This window comes from Sebastes fasciatus, chromosome 17 (assembly GCF_043250625.1).
Source record: "Sebastes fasciatus isolate fSebFas1 chromosome 17, fSebFas1.pri, whole genome shotgun sequence".
Classification (NCBI taxonomy): Eukaryota; Metazoa; Chordata; class Actinopteri; order Perciformes; family Sebastidae; genus Sebastes; species Sebastes fasciatus.
In genome coordinates this window covers 10,141,913-10,160,351 of record NC_133811.1, presented here as the reverse complement: position 1 = coordinate 10,160,351, position 18,439 = coordinate 10,141,913, and the positions used below count along the sequence as shown (strand labels likewise).

At 39.9% G+C, this 18,439-nt stretch overlaps 1 protein-coding gene across 3 annotated transcripts; it reads right to left on the bottom strand.

The window, feature by feature from the left end:
- Positions 1-1,063: 1,063 nt before the first annotated feature.
- On the bottom strand, positions 1,064-17,318 carry ldlrap1a (low density lipoprotein receptor adaptor protein 1a). 3 transcript variants are annotated; one of them, XM_074612315.1, is made up of 10 exons: positions 17,102-17,318; positions 9,889-10,031; positions 8,499-8,611; positions 8,218-8,332; positions 6,311-6,383; positions 5,988-6,083; positions 5,004-5,134; positions 4,041-4,075; positions 3,757-3,788; positions 1,064-2,007 (listed from the first exon to the last, which is right to left on the bottom strand). In XM_074612315.1, exons 1-10 carry the CDS (start codon positions 17,184-17,186, stop codon positions 1,961-1,963), a joined length of 870 nt encoding a protein of 289 aa, XP_074468416.1. In that variant the 5' UTR covers positions 17,187-17,318; the 3' UTR covers positions 1,064-1,960. The 3 variants fall into 3 exon arrangements, with proteins under 3 accessions (XP_074468416.1, XP_074468417.1, XP_074468415.1); XM_074612316.1 differs by lacking the exon at positions 3,757-3,788 and having other exon boundaries at positions 17,102-17,317; XM_074612314.1 differs by lacking the exon at positions 3,757-3,788 and having other exon boundaries at positions 5,004-5,131; positions 17,102-17,317.
- Positions 17,319-18,439: the final 1,121 nt, after the last annotated feature.

Here is an 18,439-nt window from a genome sequence, read left to right as displayed (position 1 = left end):
GATTTTTTTTTAGCACCTTTGCATTGGCTTCCTCACTTTTACAATGGATATTTATATTTATTAATAGTTTACAAGGCTCTGAATGGTTTAGCAGCTCCATACTTGGTGGACTGTCTCTCCCTCTATACTCATATAACCGCTGTCTTAGGTCATCAAAATCGAGACAAGAAAAAGAAGTATGGAGAGGCCTTCCCATAAAGACTCAATATGCAACTCTTACGATTTATGATTTTAACCTTGCTTTTATAAAAGTAGTTTTTTGTTGCCTTGCTTATATTCTATTGAAATATTCTATTTTCTGCTGTCAAATTGTATTTTAATTTGTTTGTGTTTTAATCCTTTCCAAATACTTTTTAAAGAGGACCTATTATGCTTTTGTGCTTCTTCCCTTTCCTTTAGTGTGTTATATAGTTTTTTGTGCATGTAAAAGGTCCGCAAAGTCCACGCCAAACACTGCTCCTCAACTGCCTGAAACGCCTTTCTTGAAGTCCTGCCTTTTCTTCTGTAACGTGGTGATGTCACCAAGTAATACATTTGCATAACGGCTAGTTTGGCACACCCTAAAACAAAGCTAGAACGGAGCTGGAGCGGAGTCCGAAGAGTTTCGTTTGGTTGACCAATCACAACAGTGGGTCAGCTGACCAATCAGAGCTTGTAAACACGTTCTAGTAAAAACACAAGTATGCACCTGAAAGTAAGCATAATAGGTCCTCTTTAATGTAACGTTATGTAAAGGAATTTGAGGTGCAGTTTATGTATGAAAGGTGCTATACAAATTTTCATAATCTTCATTTGCAGATAGTTTACTATGTCATGGAATTGCAGATGTTCAAATTTACATTTTGAGCATTTTAAGGACTTTTTTTTCCACGTTAGTTTAAAAGCTGTGGTTAAATGTTCATCATTGACCTTGGCAATAATCAAAAGCTCCAGAACAGCTACTAAATGACTTTGTGGTTTAACGGCCTATGAATTTCGAACCTCAATTCACCCCATTCAACATACAGCCGTGAATGTAGTCACTGTATGGTTAATAAATTACATTAATATACCAAAAGAGTCGTTCTTTTTATTCATGAATATATTTTAATTCTGTATAATGCTGGTAGATTATAATGTACATGAAATGGCCACAACGCAATCTGATAACCTTGAACACATCAAGAGAGCGCTGTTACACTGCCTGTAACAACATGTCTTGAATGAGCCACTGCTACAAAGAGTTCATATAAATACAACAACTAGTTTGATTTTTTTTTTTACATTTCAGACATAAAACAATCTTCAGTTTCCATCCGAGGTGGTGGAAGGCCCAATCCTCACATGAACTACATCCAGTGAAACATACAGATATAGTGTGGCTGATTGTCCCGCTGTTATTAAGGCCTGCTGATACGGTCTGAATTAACTCCTACTCTTCATCCATAAAAAAATAATTATAAATCTATAAATTATAACTAAACACATATACAAAACACCGATTATGATGCCAAAACTACTGAAATAGAAAAAAAATTTAAGCAAACAAATACTGCTGGTGAACATAAGTGTGTAAGGATGTTTGCAGTGTAATAACAGGACAGATGCAGTAACCGTATAAGGGTGATATTATTGCTTTGGTGTGCAGGGGGCAGCAGCCTGTGCTGTTTCCACAAAGAAGGGAAGTATTGTCCATGTGAAGAGTGCAACAACAAGGTGAGGAGGCCAAACGTTATCTCACGACTCTACACTTATTCCCTTATGGACTTCCTGTTGCCTCATCTTAAATACAACATTGATGCCTTGTTAATTCATAGGAAGACATAAAGACACCCCTCCTCCCCTCAGCTGCCATCTCTCTCTCTGCTGTGTTGTTGTGGTGGTCAGAAGCCGAAGATGTCGTCCCCGAACGGACTGAGACCGTTGGGAGTGTTTCCGTTGGCGGTGTCCCAGTCGGGTTCAGTGAGCCAGTCCTGGGGCGTCACCCCAATGTCCAAGACCTGGGGGTTAGTACGCGACACTGCCAATCTGAGGAGACACAGGGAGGAAAGATTAATGAATAGAAAAAACTCCAAAAAGAGCACTTTAAAAATGCTAAACCTTTAAAAAGGATAAGGCTGACGTAATTCTATTTTTTTTCTATTTGTCACCAAATCCCATTCATAGACCAAAACCAACAAGGGTCAGTCCATCTTTCTATACTTTAGCACGACTTTCAAACCCTGTCTGAGGAAGCTCGAAGTCGATCAGCTCCTGCTGAAGACACAAATCTGCACTGTAAGTTTTAGCAAACGTTATGTTACGGGAGTGAGTAGTGCATTTATGGTGACTCTTTTTTAGCCGTAGTGCAGTTGCAATATGCAGGGCAGTGCAAAGGATTTGCTGGAGAGACAATGTGCTGGACAAGCATATACAGGTCAGATTCCATCATCCTGATGGCCTGAGGATAGAAGCTTTTTCTGAGTCTCTCTGTGTTGCACTTGCACTACCCTACAGTACATGTACGGCACAGAGGAATAAGATCAGGCACAGTTAATAATTGTCAGTAGGATCAATTCATTGTAGTTTTTGTCTTTTTCTGGGATTTGTTGAGAATAAGAAAAATATTGAAATATCACCAGCCTTATCCTTTAAGACAGCAGAATGAATAAAGTTATGACAATCAAAAAACTAGCCTAAATGATGTAAGAGGATGTGTTATGTTGTTATACTGAGCAGTAGCAAAATCTTCCAAAGAAAATCAAAACCTCCTCTAGAAAAGGTGGGATTAAAATATTCTGCACTTAAACCAAAGATAAACAAACTACATTTTTCTGCCACACAAAGACTTATAATGAACAGGCCTGGGAGTCATTCATAATGATCATTTCTAATACAAACATCTCCCAGAGTAAGAGCTGCACGGGAGGTGGGAATTATCTTTTTGGTGGAGTGAAGGAGTGGTCAAATAAATGAATTACTAAATAAATAGAAATCAAATAAAAACTGTAGTCCAGAAAGCTGGTTAACTAGCGTAGGCCAGTACAGACTGCTTTTTTGAATTAGTAACACAAGTACTTTATGATTACCTGCTTCTTCTCTAACCCCTCTTTTTCATTTCAGGCCTAAGGTCACTTTACCAGAATAGCTGCTGCTCTTTTCATTCTTCAGTTTTAAAGTTTGGGTCAAGTAGTGATTTTAATGCTGCCAGTGCCGCCGCAGCAGCTCAGTCTCTTCCAATTAAGATCCCTCAGTTTGGCTGCAAACTGCCCTTTTCTCTCTGGGATAATATTAATATATGCAAAGTCCGGGTGGAGGTCAACAGGATTACTTGAAGACTTTCAGCTCACTGGAACCAGGGGGTAAATAGTTTGATCTGCCACCAGGCTCAAGTGACCCACTGCTCCACTTTCACACCATGTGACCACAAACAGAATAATTGCACAACAAAGTCCTCGGTGTGTAGCGGAGTCACATTACTCCCACCGATTTAGTGCATTTATTGGAAGACAAACAGACTATAAAGAGGGTTGTCAGGAAAAAAAGAGCATTTTTGGTGATATGAGATGACATTTTTTACTCCGACTGAAACTCAGTACTTTGAATCAGCTTTCTTTTCTGAACCCAGTCGACAGTGAATCCATCAGGGAGGACATAAAGCACACAGGAAGCTACTGATAACACTACTGACCTGAGGAACAGTGCTATTGGGTTTGGCGGTGATTGAATGGAATGGGTTACAGTTAGGTTAGTGATTAGGACTACTACACTAAAGTAAGGCTTGTAACTCAACTTTACCTGGACATGAACCATAGCTATCCAGAGCACAGCTGGAGACACAAACACACAATAGATTGAGGACAGTTTAAAGTTTAGCTGTCAAATGATTTCAGGAGGATTTGTATTCTGCAGTACACAGAAATCATCAGTAAGTGGCGCTGTAGAGCCAAGCAGTACGAGCGGGACCTGCAGTATACTGAGGGATTTGACAAGGTGTTTGGGGATTATTTTAACAAGCAGCAGAGAGAATCAACTGGGATTAATTTCACTTCATAATAAAACTATTAAGACAAACATTTTACCTGGAGAAGGCTTCATCCAAACCATCTTCTATTTCCTGCAAAGAAGAAGAATAATCTTGGCTTAATATTCACCCAGTAAATATTATAGAAACATGTGTGGTAATGCACTGGTTCCCAACCCCACTATGGGTCGCCAAAGCTTCAGAGGGGGTTGCGAGATCTTCTTGATTTTAAGGGGTGTAAGATAATTTTTTTTTTTTTTTTTTATATTCAGTTGGCCTATATCTCAGCATTTCATTCATTATTATGAAGAAAACTAAATTAAATTGTTCCAGTATCTTTAAAGTTTGGATCATTATTTAAGATTAAAGTACGCAGTTCAAACAACTAAAGAGCTAACATAACAATGGCCAAGCATCAGGGAGAAGAAAACACTGAGTTTGGCAAAAAAGAAGAATGTTTGATTGTTACAAATTTTTAAAAATACATACAGATAATTGTATTAAAAGTTTCTAAAAATAAGAGGAAAACTCATCTCTGATGCAATATTCACAGGAAATAATCTGCTCAAAATTCATCCAAATCGCTTGTTTCACACAAACTTCCTGCAGTTATTGCGTTCACTATTTGGGTTAATTGTACAGTTTAACAGTTGTTCTGTTCCGTTATTGTTATGCATTGAATATAATATGAAATGTCAATAAAATATGTTACTCAGTCAGGGGTCGTCAGTTTACTCAATGATAGAAAAGGGGTCCCTTAAGGAAAAAGGTTGAGAACCACTTCCAGTATGTTTCATATAACTACATGTGGGACTCTATGCAAGACTTATTTAAGACTCAACCTAAGAAATCTCATGTTATTTTCAACTACTTAAACCTTGTGATGAGATTTCAAGACAAATCAATTTGAAACACAGAAGACTTGAGATCCAAATCTCAAATGGATGTCAAGACAAGTTTAAAGACAATTTAAGAGAGATGCAACACAGAGCCAGAGGAGAGGAGAGGAGGAGGAACTTACCCAGGCAGGGTTATTGTTGGTTTCAGAGGGCCGGTGATTATCCAGCTGATCCTCCTCTACGTTCCCATTGGTCTCCACTACCACATTCACACTGTCCTCAAAGTCCAACAGGTTGTCTGTGGCAACATCTACTTCAGAGGAGAGGGAAGGACAACACATTAGTTGTTGTTGTTGTTGTTGTTGTATACACAGATAATCTGTGTTTACTGAATGTTAAATGTAGTTAAAGAGACTAAAAGGCTACAGTCATGCCAGCTAGTCATCTTGTAAGGCTGTAAAGCGCACTACAGAACAGAAAACATTTTTTTTAATTTAATAACATTTGCAATGTCATTTCATGTTTTTATGCATCTATTATCTTATTGTTTTTTTCTGCAGCCATGGGGTTATTGGTATAGTAGGTAGCTATTGGCTTTGTGTCTGTATTTGTGATTATAATTTGTAGGGCTGTCCTCGACTAAAGAAATTCGTAGTCGACTAACACTCATACGATTGTGTCGACTAACTGATTAATTGATTTAATCGACAGATCTGTAAAACTTAGTTTCTCCACAAAGAATCAAACAACCGATTAGTCGATTAATCGACTAAGAGGTGGCAGTCCTAATAATTTGCTGCAATTTAAGTTTTTTTTATTTCCATATTGTAAAGAAGTAAGACATAGATGTGGCACATTTTGATGGTTGCGTGTTACTGATTTGATTGTGTGTAGGTATTCAATATGAAGTGTGCTTTCAGTGATTTTAAATTTTACCCTAATTTCTTGTCCCCGAGTCCCCACCAAACAAGATCAGAAATTTAAAGAAAAGTATTTGAAGTATAAATAAAAATCCCATCTACAGCATCAATATGTATTAGAAGCAACTCATTAGGCTCAGTTTCAAACTGTAAAAGCTCAACTTTCATTGCTCAGCTGCACAAGATCTATAGAAATTAAAAAAAAGAAACTATCGATGTGGCTCCCAGTATTTGGGGTGTTTTTACCTGTCCCTTTCAGGCTCCCCAAGCTGTTGGATCTCTCTGATTGGGAACTACTGCTGGCCTCTCCAGCTGAACCAGACTTCACTCTTTTCCCTTTCTCTACAATAGAGAAGAGATGCACAGAGATATTACACCAGCAGGCCAAAATGTGTTAATTACATCCTACTAGCAGATATCAACGTCCGTCGAGCTTCAAGGCCGATTCAGTACAAACACAACAAAACAACTCCTCCATAGACAGTTGTGTGTGTATGTGTGTGGTCGGGGGAGTTGGAGATGGTGTGTGTCATTTCCAGGACTTGAAGGGTGGTGAGTGTGGTGCCTACCTTCTTTGGCCACTTGCCAGAGTTCAAACGCTACTGTGAAGGCCTGAGCTACTGTCAAAGCCACAGCCTGAGCCTGGAGAACAGGAGACAGATACACTTTGTTACAGAGCAAACTGGCTGAAAAAGAGTTCATTAGAGTTTACCAACCCCAGTGACACTCAGTTCAATATAGACCGAATAAGAAGAATGATCTTCAATATGTTTCCTATTTCATGTCGAGAGACATTTTGGAAACAGTCATCACGCAAGTGAGACATTTGATTATGTGAACCGTTAAAAAAAGTATTTAAACAGTTGATCATTAAGGCCAATTCATACTTTTCCGCGTCCGCGAGGGTCCACTTTGGTCTGCGTGACGTAAATGATGCCATCTGCCAATGTCAGCGCAAAATTTGTGACCCATGTGAACTGTACCCACAGCAAATGTGAATGCTCCAGTTTCGTTCCACACTACAGTCCAGTTGGTGGTGTATGCACCTCTAGCTTGTTGGCCAAGAAGTAGAAGAAGATAACAAAGTGGATGCTTATTTTGAAGAGAGGTTGTGGAAGGAGATCTGCCGTTACCCACATTTATATAATTATAAGGAATACAAAGACAGCCAAATGGCGCTGAACTCCTGGCAAACAACACTATGGTGAATAGCGGTCACCAACTGGAATGGAGTGTGGATCGGGAAATGTGCAGACCCTCAATTGTAGTAACCATGTCCGGAGCTGTCCGTGGATACGGGACGCGGAAAGTATGTCCGAGGCTTTAGTCTTCAGTCATATTGATTAAGAAAACAATTAAGATCACTTCTTTATTCACTTCTTTGTCTAGGTTACTTGCTGTGCTATTACTTAAGGTAACTTACAAATTTTGGTAAACTCTTAAGTAGCTGAGTAAAGAGGATTTGCCCTGCAGCTATTTAAATTGGGAGAATGTCAAGCCAAGTCAAGTCAATTTTATTTATACAGCCCTATATAACAAATCACAAATTTGCCTCAGGGGGCTTTACAAACGACACCCTCTGTCCTTTATAATCCTCGCAGTGGATGATAAAAAAAAAAGCCTTTTAATGTGAAAAAATGGGAAGAAACCTCAGGAAGAGCGACTGAGGAGGGATCTCTCTCTCCCAGGACATAAAACTTTTCATTCATTAAGATGAGACCTCGGGCTACTTAGACAGATGGAGGATGGATTCTAATCAGAAAGCAGTTACATTTGATATACATCAGAATAAAAGCAAGGTTAATAGTCATATCAAAGTTGTCAGTGCTGGGACTGAAGAGCTGCTATAGCAGAGGACAAACAGGTCACCGCCACTGTCTCCGTAACCAGGATAAGAGAGCAGCAAGTATTAAGGAAGTAGGGTATTATCATGTTATTCTGGGAGAGGAGGGGATGAGTGGTGGAAGCACGTAAGATGAGAGGAAAAGTGCCCTTCTGCTTTTCAACACACAGGAAGATGACAGACGGCTTGGGGAGCGAGACTTCTCGGGTTCCCTCTTAAGAACGGATGATGAGAAAGGAGAGCTACGGTGTCAGAGAGGCACACAGGAAAAGCACAGTTGCAGGATAAATGACGTCTACTCCAAAAAAAAAAAGTGCTTCTGCCCACTCACCTTAGACAAAACAGCAACTGGCTGAATACAAAGCACTTATGGCATGCTGGGTGTTGTAGATTTTTTTAATGGACCAAGAGGTCACAGACTCAGGTAAGTGAAACTAAAGCTAGATTAGATAACCCAACCATCCATGAAGAGAGGTTCACACCCCCTCAAACTACAGGAAATAATGCACACTCAACTCTTGGAGTTCAAAACAAACTGATGCCGACCAAGTTAAAAATCACTGCACTGGATTTTTTAAAATTTATCTTCATCTTAAATTAAACATAATACAGTGTTTCTGTCAAACAACTCACCACTTTCCTCTTGGAGCAGAGGTAGGCGTGGCACTCCAGGGTCCCATTGAGGGTGTTTTGAGCGATATAAGCAAACACTTTATCATGCAGTTTGTCCACCGTGCAGTAGGATATTCTGCAGGCAGGAGGGGACAGGTTAGAGGAACAGCAAGGAGTCAAGGAGAGTTCACATGTGCCAGATCAACTGCATGTGCAACGGTCTCATAAGGTGGTGAACTTGCATTTAGAAGCTTCCGTTAATTGGACATTCACCTGAACAACCTGTTCTGCTCTTAACATACCTGTATATGGAGACATTTTCCAGCAGTTTGTTGGTCAAGCTGTCGTACAGGACGATTCCCTGAGGGGAAACCTTGAGAGCAACTTTCTGAGGCTTCTTCCCGCTGGCTTTAGCCTGTTACAGAAACAATTATTAGAAGAGACGTTTGTTCAATAGCATGCTGGTGTGTTCAGGACATACAAAGGCTTTAAATCCATTACTTAAAGAATTAAGTCTAGAGCTGCAATGATTAATTCATGAGTTGTCAACTATTAAATTAATCACCAACTATTTTGATAACCGACTGATTGGTTTGAGTAATTTCTTTTGAAAAAACTAAAACTAAAAATCCTCTGATTCCAGCTTCTTAAATGTGAATATTTTCTGGTTTATATCTTTGAGTTGTGGACAAAACAAGACATTTGAGGACGTCATGTTGGGCTTTGGGAAACACTGATCGACATTTTTCATAATTTTCTGACATTTTATAGACCAAACAACTAACCGATTAATGGAAAAAATAATCAACACATTAATCGACTATGAAAAATAATTCGTTGCTAACTGAGTCCCCCCTTGGGATTTCATAAATGGTCACAACGGCCAAAACATACCATATTTTAGTGATATGAGATGTTTAGTGTGTTTCTATCCACCGGTTATGCACAGTTCAATTTGCACATAAAAAGGCCTGTGTGGCAACGAACCGCAAATTTGGAAACAAAAAAAAAACATGAAATATCGCAAACAGTTTTTACACTTGGCTAAGGTGGAAAAGTTAGTTTGTCGATAAAAAGCAAAATGCGACAAAATGAAGTGGAAGCACACTTAGTGAATAAATCATGACGTACACAAAGCATGTGACTTGAAAAAAGTTCCTGCTCAAATGGAGAGTCGAAAAATTGCGGCACACAAAAACATCAGATCTGTGTGGACAGCTGACGAGACGCTTCCGCTCTTAGCACCTTTAATTATGTCTTATCTTGTGTGTCCTCTTCTTCCACAATGGTTTAATAACATCCGAACAGAGAATCAGCACCATCAACTGCATTTCTTTTGCCAATTTACTGGAAATCCTGTTAAATATTTGCGCTAAATTTGGATGGAAACTAATGTGACAATATCAGGGGAAACTTTATAACCCCAATTTTGAGGTTTTACTTTAACGGAAAAGTCCCATGATCCTGCTTTAGTTGGGGGAAATTCTACAAGCCTGAGGCTTATTCAACATGTGAAACCCCACAGGATGAATTTTAAATGTGACTGACAGGATTAACACAAGTGTTGATTTTGTAGAGACACAGTGTTCCAACAATGGCAAGAAATCAAAGCATGTGTAGTACGTTTTGGAGTAATTAAGGAAAAAGTAATCCTTTTTGACTGAATGACATCATTGTTACTCCAGCTCTCACCGTGGCTACGATCCTCTTCACTGCAGCCGCTGACAGCTCCTCTCCCTTGGGCTGGTCCACCAGTGTCATACCGAGGTGACGAAGGTTAAAGGTCATGCCCTCTACGATGGTCTCCCGCGTGTCAGTCCAGTTCTCTGGAAGCTCTACAGAGAAAAACACATTTTGAAAAGGAAAAGTGGGTCAATGAATTGATCAACAGGAAACTGTTGGTGTTATACCCACGCATCAAGTTAAAAACATCAAATGCTTGTTGGTTACAGTTTCACAGATGCTGCGACTTGCCTGCTTTCCCCTTTCCACTTCACTTTGCAAAATAAATAAAATTCAAAGAATTTGAGAAAAACACAAATTAGAGGAAACGTAAACAGCCTATGCTGAACTTAAAGTTGAGACATTTCATCTGCTCGCTCCCTGAAGTGGAGCGGCAAAACAGGGTATCTAGGTCAGGGTTACTGTCGATGTAAAAGTAAATATTTCAACTCCAAAACAACTTATAGGAAAGAGTTAGGAGCAAGTATACATGGACTCTGACACACTGCGATAAGAGGAAAGAGTGGTTTTCCTTTCTGAAAGCAGATTTATCCTAAACTAGGCCAGAGATGTCACTCTACAAAAAGGTCTCAAAGAAGTGTTCAAAGAAGTGAAAAGTCTGATAAGTTCACTGAAAAAAAAGAATGAGGAGTGTAAAAACTGTATCTGGTGAAGGAACAGCTGCTATCTCCGTGTGATTTCTTATCAGTTTTTGTGTGGTGCCGGCCGGCCCTGACCCTGTGGCTGTGTTTACAGAGATTTCCTCAGAGAAAGAGAGGAGGGGAGCGGGGTTAGCGAAGGCAAGAGCAGAAAAACATCCCCATTACCTAGAAATCCATCCTCCTACAGAGCACACTTAGCTCCTCTGGGATGCGGTGCATACCACAGACTTGTGCAGACACATGTTCACACACACACACTATAAATGAAGGAGGACCGCAGCTGAAAGATTATTTGTTTAAGGGCCAGAATTCATTTTCTGAAATATGAAAATGTCATGCAAAAAAACTTTTCACATTTATACCACTATGTGAAAAAAGTTTAAGACTGTGTTGTGATTCATATTCATGATGATAAATACATTCCAGCTTCCTACTATATGTCCTTCTGCACTCAAGGAACAGGTACATAGGAACAAGACTAACAGTCTACAGCCATCTCAAAATATTTAACACTTTACAATATAATGCCACCCCACACGCCACCTCGATGGCAGGTTTTTCCTGGTTCAGAACGGGCCTTTTTGGGAGTGATTACGCAAGACAGTAAGCATGATTGTTACCTGATTTGACAGAAATCTATTAATTTTCCTGTTCCAGTCTATTATGCTTGAGTAAATGAAAACCCAGTTAACAAAACTGGTTTAAAGAAATCATTTTATTACACTGCTGGAAGTCAAAGATGTCAAATTGAACTTTATGTTCTGCTTGTTTAACAGCTGTTTGATGAATGGCTATTGAGCACATTCAGAGAGGATTTGTATTATTGTTTTTAATCTCAATTCTTATCATTTTGGCGCTGGCTAAAACCTCTTTGGGGAGGTGCGGCACAAATTCCTCTATGCGGGAAAAACCCTCAAAAGATGTAAAGTTACAAATTTCTATGAGGAGAGTGGTGGAAGCCGAGATTGTTTGTAACAATCTGTGGTGATGTTTTGGGCTGAGACTGTAATAACCGCCTACTGGCTTTTATCATGACCGTAAGTGGTGATTTGGCAAAACACTTGTTACTGTGAAAAAGATTACTTGTAGCCATTGTTGAGTTGACATTTCCTGCCAACACCACAAATAGACACAAGCTGGATTTCCCATAATACGGGTTTTTGAAAAAGGTCACCAACATATTGTGACCATAAGGCTGAAGAAAAACAAAAGTATTCAATGTGAATGCCTCTGAAACAGCTCCAAACATCATGGAACAACAAAACTTTACATTCAAACCCAAAATAACTTAATTCTATTAACAGCTCTTTAATGCTGACTGAAGCAGGTTTAACAAACTACTCCTCTCACACTATTCTGGACTAACTGTTCTCAGATCAAAATCATCACTGAATGGTCTATATGCCTGAGAAAACGGCAGCAGCGGAGGTACAGTACCAGGCACCGCTCAGCCAGAGTATGTGGAGGGCTTTGTGATCAAAGGTCAGCAGCAGCAGCGACACCTGAACGGAAACAGCTGCGTGCACGTGTGAACCGAGACCAAGTGAAACCAGCTGACCCCGCTGTAACTACAAGTCGACCTCGCCATCCGGTAGTGTTGGGAGATTATTTACTGGGGGGGGGGAGTTTTGTGATGGCAGGGTAATTGGAAGTGTCTTGGATGACAGAGGGAGAGAAAAACAAAGGGGGGAAAGAAAGATAAAACAACACCCAGCTCCTTTAGTCACCTTTCAAATCCAACACTAATGGAGGAGTTTCATGTATCAAAGTGCAGAAAAAAGCCTTTGTTGAACACTGTGCTGATTCAAAAGGGGTCCAGCTGACAAGCAATTCACATCCTGGCTGATTTGTGTGTCGACACCAAACACTGAGTCACTGTGGAAACCACCAACTGTGGCTCTACAACTTAGGACCACTACAAAGCCAAATAACCCTAAAGCACCATTTAACTTTTCTTTCAACTCCACTGATCTACATACACACACAGCTCCAAAAAATCAGGTTTCCGGGAATACCAATTCATCTTGAGTTGAGGTTTCTACTGATGCAGAGAAATATAAAGTGAGAACATGTTGGTCTGGAAGTCTCTGCAGCTGCGTCGTTAAACAAACATTTCAGAGGCATTTTTAGCCTCAAGTTCACTTATCAGGCTGTAAGGATCACGGGCCAAATAAACAGATTTCCATAACTGTTACAATGCAAAACAGACTCATCTTTAAAGCTACTGTAAGTCAAGTAGTTTGACTTACAGTAGTAGCAACTTGCGGGTCCTTAAACAGGGATGGTCGGGGCCATAGATTCTAACTTACTGATATTATAGAGCCGTGGTCGGGACCATGGCCGGTTGCATCTGCGACCGGGGAGAAGTACATTGATCCCATATGGTTCTTATTGCCAGAAGGGTTTTTGATTACGTGATGCAGGCAAGAACTTGTTCTCACAGCCATCAAAAAGACCGTCTTGCCAGCAGAGTGTAGTGAGAGAGTAAACGTGGAAATAGAAGTGGGGAGAAAAGCCTCATCCGTAAGTAGACTCTTTACCAAAGTAGAAGAGCTAACTAGAGTGCAAGTGCCACGCTTAGGTGAAATAACTACTTCATATAACCGAATAAATATTACCGAAATATTGCCATCCTGGCGGTGATCTGCCAAACTGACCATGGCATAATCACATGCTTCCATTTGAGAGGGTCCCCAGTCAGAGAAAGGCTCTTTGCTGCAGGCAAGCACCCTCTGGCCGGTCCTCGACACTGGCAGTGTGCCGGTGTGGGTCGTCTAGGGCGACCGAAAAGGGGCAATAAGAGCAGAGAAGTGGAGAAGGAGCAGGGAGGCCTTTGCCTTTTAAAAATGGGGGCAGTCCCCATACATCTTCAATAGGTTTCTCCTCAATGCAAACTCACTCACAGTGTGCAGATATTAGGGGTGGGAATAACCAGAGGCCTCATGATACGATAATTAATTTTATTAATTCATAATTATGCAGTTTGTCCACATCTGTTTTATCTAATAAGATAACAGTTTTCACTCTGTTCATCACGAGAGTTTTCATTCACATATCTTGAGGTCAGAGTTCAAGGGACACCTTTGAAAATGGCCATGCCAGTTTATCCTCACCAAAATTCTGCGTAACTTTGGAGCGCATCTTCAGTATCTTCAGACTAAGTCCACTACAGCCTGTCTTAAAGACAAAAATGTTGGTCGGGATCACGGGTCTCAGAGGGTTTGAAAACCATAATTACCAATTTGCCAAAATTGGTAATTATTTAGTGTTCTTCCTGACAAGCTAACACGACATTGGTACCAATCGATTCCTCGGGTTTTTATAGTTTCATATACCAGTTTCTTCACTCTAGCTTTAAAACTGAGCCTGCTACAACCTGTGAAAGACAGAACAGCGTCCGGGCCCGCCGGCGAGCCGTCGGATTGTTAAGAGATTAATAGTTTATATAATAAAAGATTGATACTTGACTTCCATGTATCAATACAATAGTGCCGCGCAAAATTTCATGATACTATGCTGTATCGATTTTTTCCCCCCACCCATAGCAGATATGTTAAGTTGATTGACTAGGCCTATAGAGCCCCATTAATGTCAATATCTGTGTGAAATGCTGGTCTTTAGGTGCTACAGCCCTGTTGGTTTTTATGTCCGGCCAGTTAAATGCATTCATCTGATATCCCATGTGTAAGTAAATCCCTGAAAAACAATAAAAATGTAGACTGATCCTGACTACATCCCATACGTCAGAGTCAGACTTGGAAGTCTGGCGCAGGCGATGTGGGTCAGCACTGGCGAGGAATGTGTGCCCTGCAGTCTAGAGAAGACCTGGTAATCTATACTACAATACACTACTTCTACAACAAGTGGGTCACTAGAGGAAGCTTTTAATTTCACTAATAATCCGAGTGAGAGCCCAATTACAGTAAAAATGCCTCATGTAAACACCTGAGCCAGAACAAACTAGCTCAGTCTCAGAGACCTTTTACTGCGTTTGAAAAACAGGCTTGTTTAGGGTTAGGTAAAACGTTTACAATATATAAAAGGGGGTTCAAGTTTAACATTTAAAAAGGGACTCAATGTAAGAATCAGAAATTGCTTGTTAACAGTGACACCTGTGGCTGTTAAGTCAACGACAGTCAGCGTCCTGTTGCTCACGCTCGCACTACATAGACACAAACAAGCATCGGTCAAAACAGTGAGGCGACACACGAGACTGAACGTGATTGACAGCTAAAACCACAATATCACAAACAAAGGTCTCTCCATGAATCGAAGGCCAATGTTGATACTAGTGTTATCTTTTCCTGCCTCAGCCTCCCGACCTTAGCCAGAAGGCACAGGGGAGAGACTGTTGTCTTGGTCGGAGTCGATAACGTTACTCACTCCGGAGTTGACCCCCGTCACTTCACTCAGCAACAGGGAAACAAGACATGGGATACCTCTTTTGGTTTTGAGGAGCTGCAGCATTTATTTCTGCACAAACTGCAATTTCCTGCACATTCACTTGATATTCTCAGAGCTAAACTAACTCTCTTCTGCTCCGCTGCTCACTCAATTCGCCGCCGCTCACTCGTGTTTCGCCTCACACTTCCCACGTGCACACACACACTCCCACAACACTAATTTCCCTCCCGACGTCTGGCACATTCCTGTTTTGCAAGATGGGCTTAACAAGATATACTGTAACTTTGCATTTTTTTTGTGCTTCCGTGGAGTTTGTGTTGGAGTTGTGGTGGAGGCTGGTCATTTGTTTGCGTTAGCGAACTCCATTTCTAACCAATTGTTAGCTATCCCTCTAGCTGCGCTGAACAGAAGAGGCATGATGTCACATCCGCTGGGACACCTACTGAGTCTTTCACATAGATAGCAGTCTACAGGCTGATAGAGGAAACACAGAAAGTCGTGGAAGGTCTCAATTTTTAGGTTACAACCTGTTCCCTCATTTGGAATACAAAAAAAAAGTTACACACAGTCCCTTCAAATGTTAACACACTAACATCTGACCCACATCCATTAACACAGAAATGTGCTGGCAAGATATCAGTCTGCATGTTAAGAGTGTATCTCAAATTCCTGAGGCATTGCTACTTTTCCAGGTGCACTACTAAGGTTACATAGTAATGGGGGATATTTATATAATCCATCCTGTATTTTCTAATGATAATATCCTTTATAATGGCCTCTCTGGTGGAATTTAAAATAGACCAGCTTGAACTCAAGCCAACGGGAGCCTTGCACTGACTGACTCGCAGCATTCCTGGCTTGTCCTCTTGGTTACAGGCAGCAGAGCTTTAAGCCACCCAGTCGTTCCCCCACAACTTTACAGCCTGGATCAAGTGAGATTTAGCTTACAAAGTGGCCCTTGAGTCCCACAATGGGCACCAGAGTGCCTTTAAAAGAGTTTCATGTTAATGTTGCAGTGTGGACAAGCTCCTGACCTGCTGAAGGGCCCTTGAGCAAGACACACAAAATCACTGCTAGTTCTAGTAATGAGCCTGACCTCTGCACTTCCTCTGGTAATGTGGATGCAAAGAGATTATCCACAAATTCAAGACACTTTTTTAATAACAAGGCACTTTTTAAAAAAAAAACATGTGATTAAAGTATATCATTGAGAGAGAGATAAAAAAAAATCTAAATATTTCCAGTATAAATCATAATATTTAGAGTTTTCCTGAAAGAAGTGTCATGTTTTTGTCGTTTGCTGTTTTCTGCCTGATTTCAAAATAAGATTTATTTCCAGAAAATTCCTGAAACAGGATAAACAAACAAACAGTCTTAATCAATCTCCATTGGATAAAAATAGTAACATATTTTCCACAAAACAGACCTCTGCACTTCCTCTGGTAGCATGGATGCAAAGAGATTATCCACAAGACTGATGTGAATAAAATAACAAGGCACTTTTCTTAAAAACGTGATTAAAGTATATCATTGAGAGTGAGATAAAACTCCAAATATTTCCAATAATAAAAAAAATAAAAATCACAATATGTAGTTTTCCTGAAAGAAGTGTTTGTTGGTGCTGTAGTTGGCTGTTTTCTGCCTGATTTCAAAATAAGACTTATTCCCGGAAAATTCCAGAAACAGGGTAAACAAACAAACAGACTTACTCAATCTCCATCGGATAAAAATAGTAACATACTTTCCACAGAACAGAGCCAGGGGGAAAAAAATTGCATCTTAAAGAAGCATTTTTGTGTGATGCACTTTACTTTGTCAAACAAAGTGAGACCTACGTTACCTACGTTACTTACGTTACCTACGTTACCTAGCTACACAAGTCAAACTTCATCTTTACTTTGCTGCGACAGCCCAAAAAACACCAGCAAAATAATATTTGGTAAAGTTTGCTTACAAATTTAACGCTAAACATCTTCGTCATTGTGGTAAATAAAGTAAAATATGCACAGCAGTCAGCAGAAGTCAATTATTTCCTCACGGTGAAACTGTGAAAAAGTAACGTTAAAAACCTGATTTGTTACGTCAAGTTTTCTCTCAAGTTAACTCTTATTTCTTACTTCTGTGTCTGCCGGCAGTCCAGGACTGTTTCGCCATACTCGGGCTCCGGATAATAGCTCTCCCGGCCGACTTGAGTGCGTCCATGTCGGTGTTTTTAAAGCTCAAAGAGTCGGTGGAGTGAAGTTTGTCTGGTGGAGTCCTCCAGGAGAGAGATGTTGTTGAGCGGACTGCTGATGGGAGGATGGACTCGTGGTGCCTTCCTGTGCTGTCAGAAATACCGCTATTTAAGCGAGCCCACCGGAGGAGCAATGCTGCATTTAGGTTACATGGGATATTAGAGGACCGTTACAGTTCAGGTGGTATGAGGAACAACATACTAGGAAATACCAGGACAAATTAATTTTCATTATGTTATGTCCTATTCGTGGGATTTTCTATTACAGAATGTAGTAAGTCTAAAAATATAGAAAACTGAAATTTAAAAAACTTCAAATATACCAGCTTGGTATCTTCCTATTGTTTATGAACACAGCTTCATAGATGTTTCTTTTCTTTTTTGCTGTTTAAATAGTTTATTATCCTGCAGTTTATGAAAAACATTCAACATCAACACATCTGGAGATGGCTTTCACTCAACAGGATGGGGATGAAAGACTGTAATCTGAAAGCTGTCAGATAATTCACTGTGTTTTGTGTTCTTGCAAAGTGCTTCACAAGACAATAAAAGCAGATAAATAAAGTAAAAGATATGGTAACTGCTAAAACAGAACATCAGACAATAAAAGCAGATAGAGTAAAACAAATATGGTAACTGCTAAAACAGAACATACCAGAACATATCAATAATAACAGAAGTGGTAAAATGGTAGGACAAGTTGATAAAACAAATATACAGTATATATATATACATAAATGTGTATAAATGTACACATGCATCCAGAAATGGATGTATACATACATATAGTTATACCCTTCTACTTATAGGAAGGCTATCCTAAAAAAAAATGTTTTTTAGAAAGTTTTTTAAAAGTGGATACAGAGTTAGATGATTCTATCTCTATAGGAAGTGCAGTAAGTCTAAAAATATAGAAAACTGAAATTAAAAAGACTTCAATTATACCAGCTTGGTATCTTCCTATTGTTTATGAACACAGCTTCATAAACGTTTCTTTTTTTTTTGCTGTTTAAATAGTTTATTAAGCTTAAGAATCCTGCAGTTTATGAAAAACATTCAACGCATCTGGAGATGGTTTTCACTCAACAGGATGGGGATGAAAGACTGTAATCTGAAAAAAAACGTAAAGCTGTCAGGTAATTCACTGTGTTTTGTGTTCTTGCATTATCTGGGGTGGATTAATCTACAGGCTGGCCTAGGCTGCAGCCCCATGTATACAAGG

Coding starts and splice junctions, on each gene's coding strand:
- ldlrap1a (XM_074612316.1), bottom strand. CDS start 17,186: ATGGACGCACTCAAGTCGGCCGGGAGAGCTATTATCCGGAGCCCGAGT. Junction 10,032..17,101: donor GACTGCCGGCAGACACAGAA/GTAAGAAATAAG, acceptor TTTTCTCTGTAG/AGCTTCCAGAGAACTGGACT. Junction 8,333..8,498: donor GAAAATGTCTCCATATACAG/GTATGTTAAGAG, acceptor TCCTGCCTGCAG/AATATCCTACTGCACGGTGG.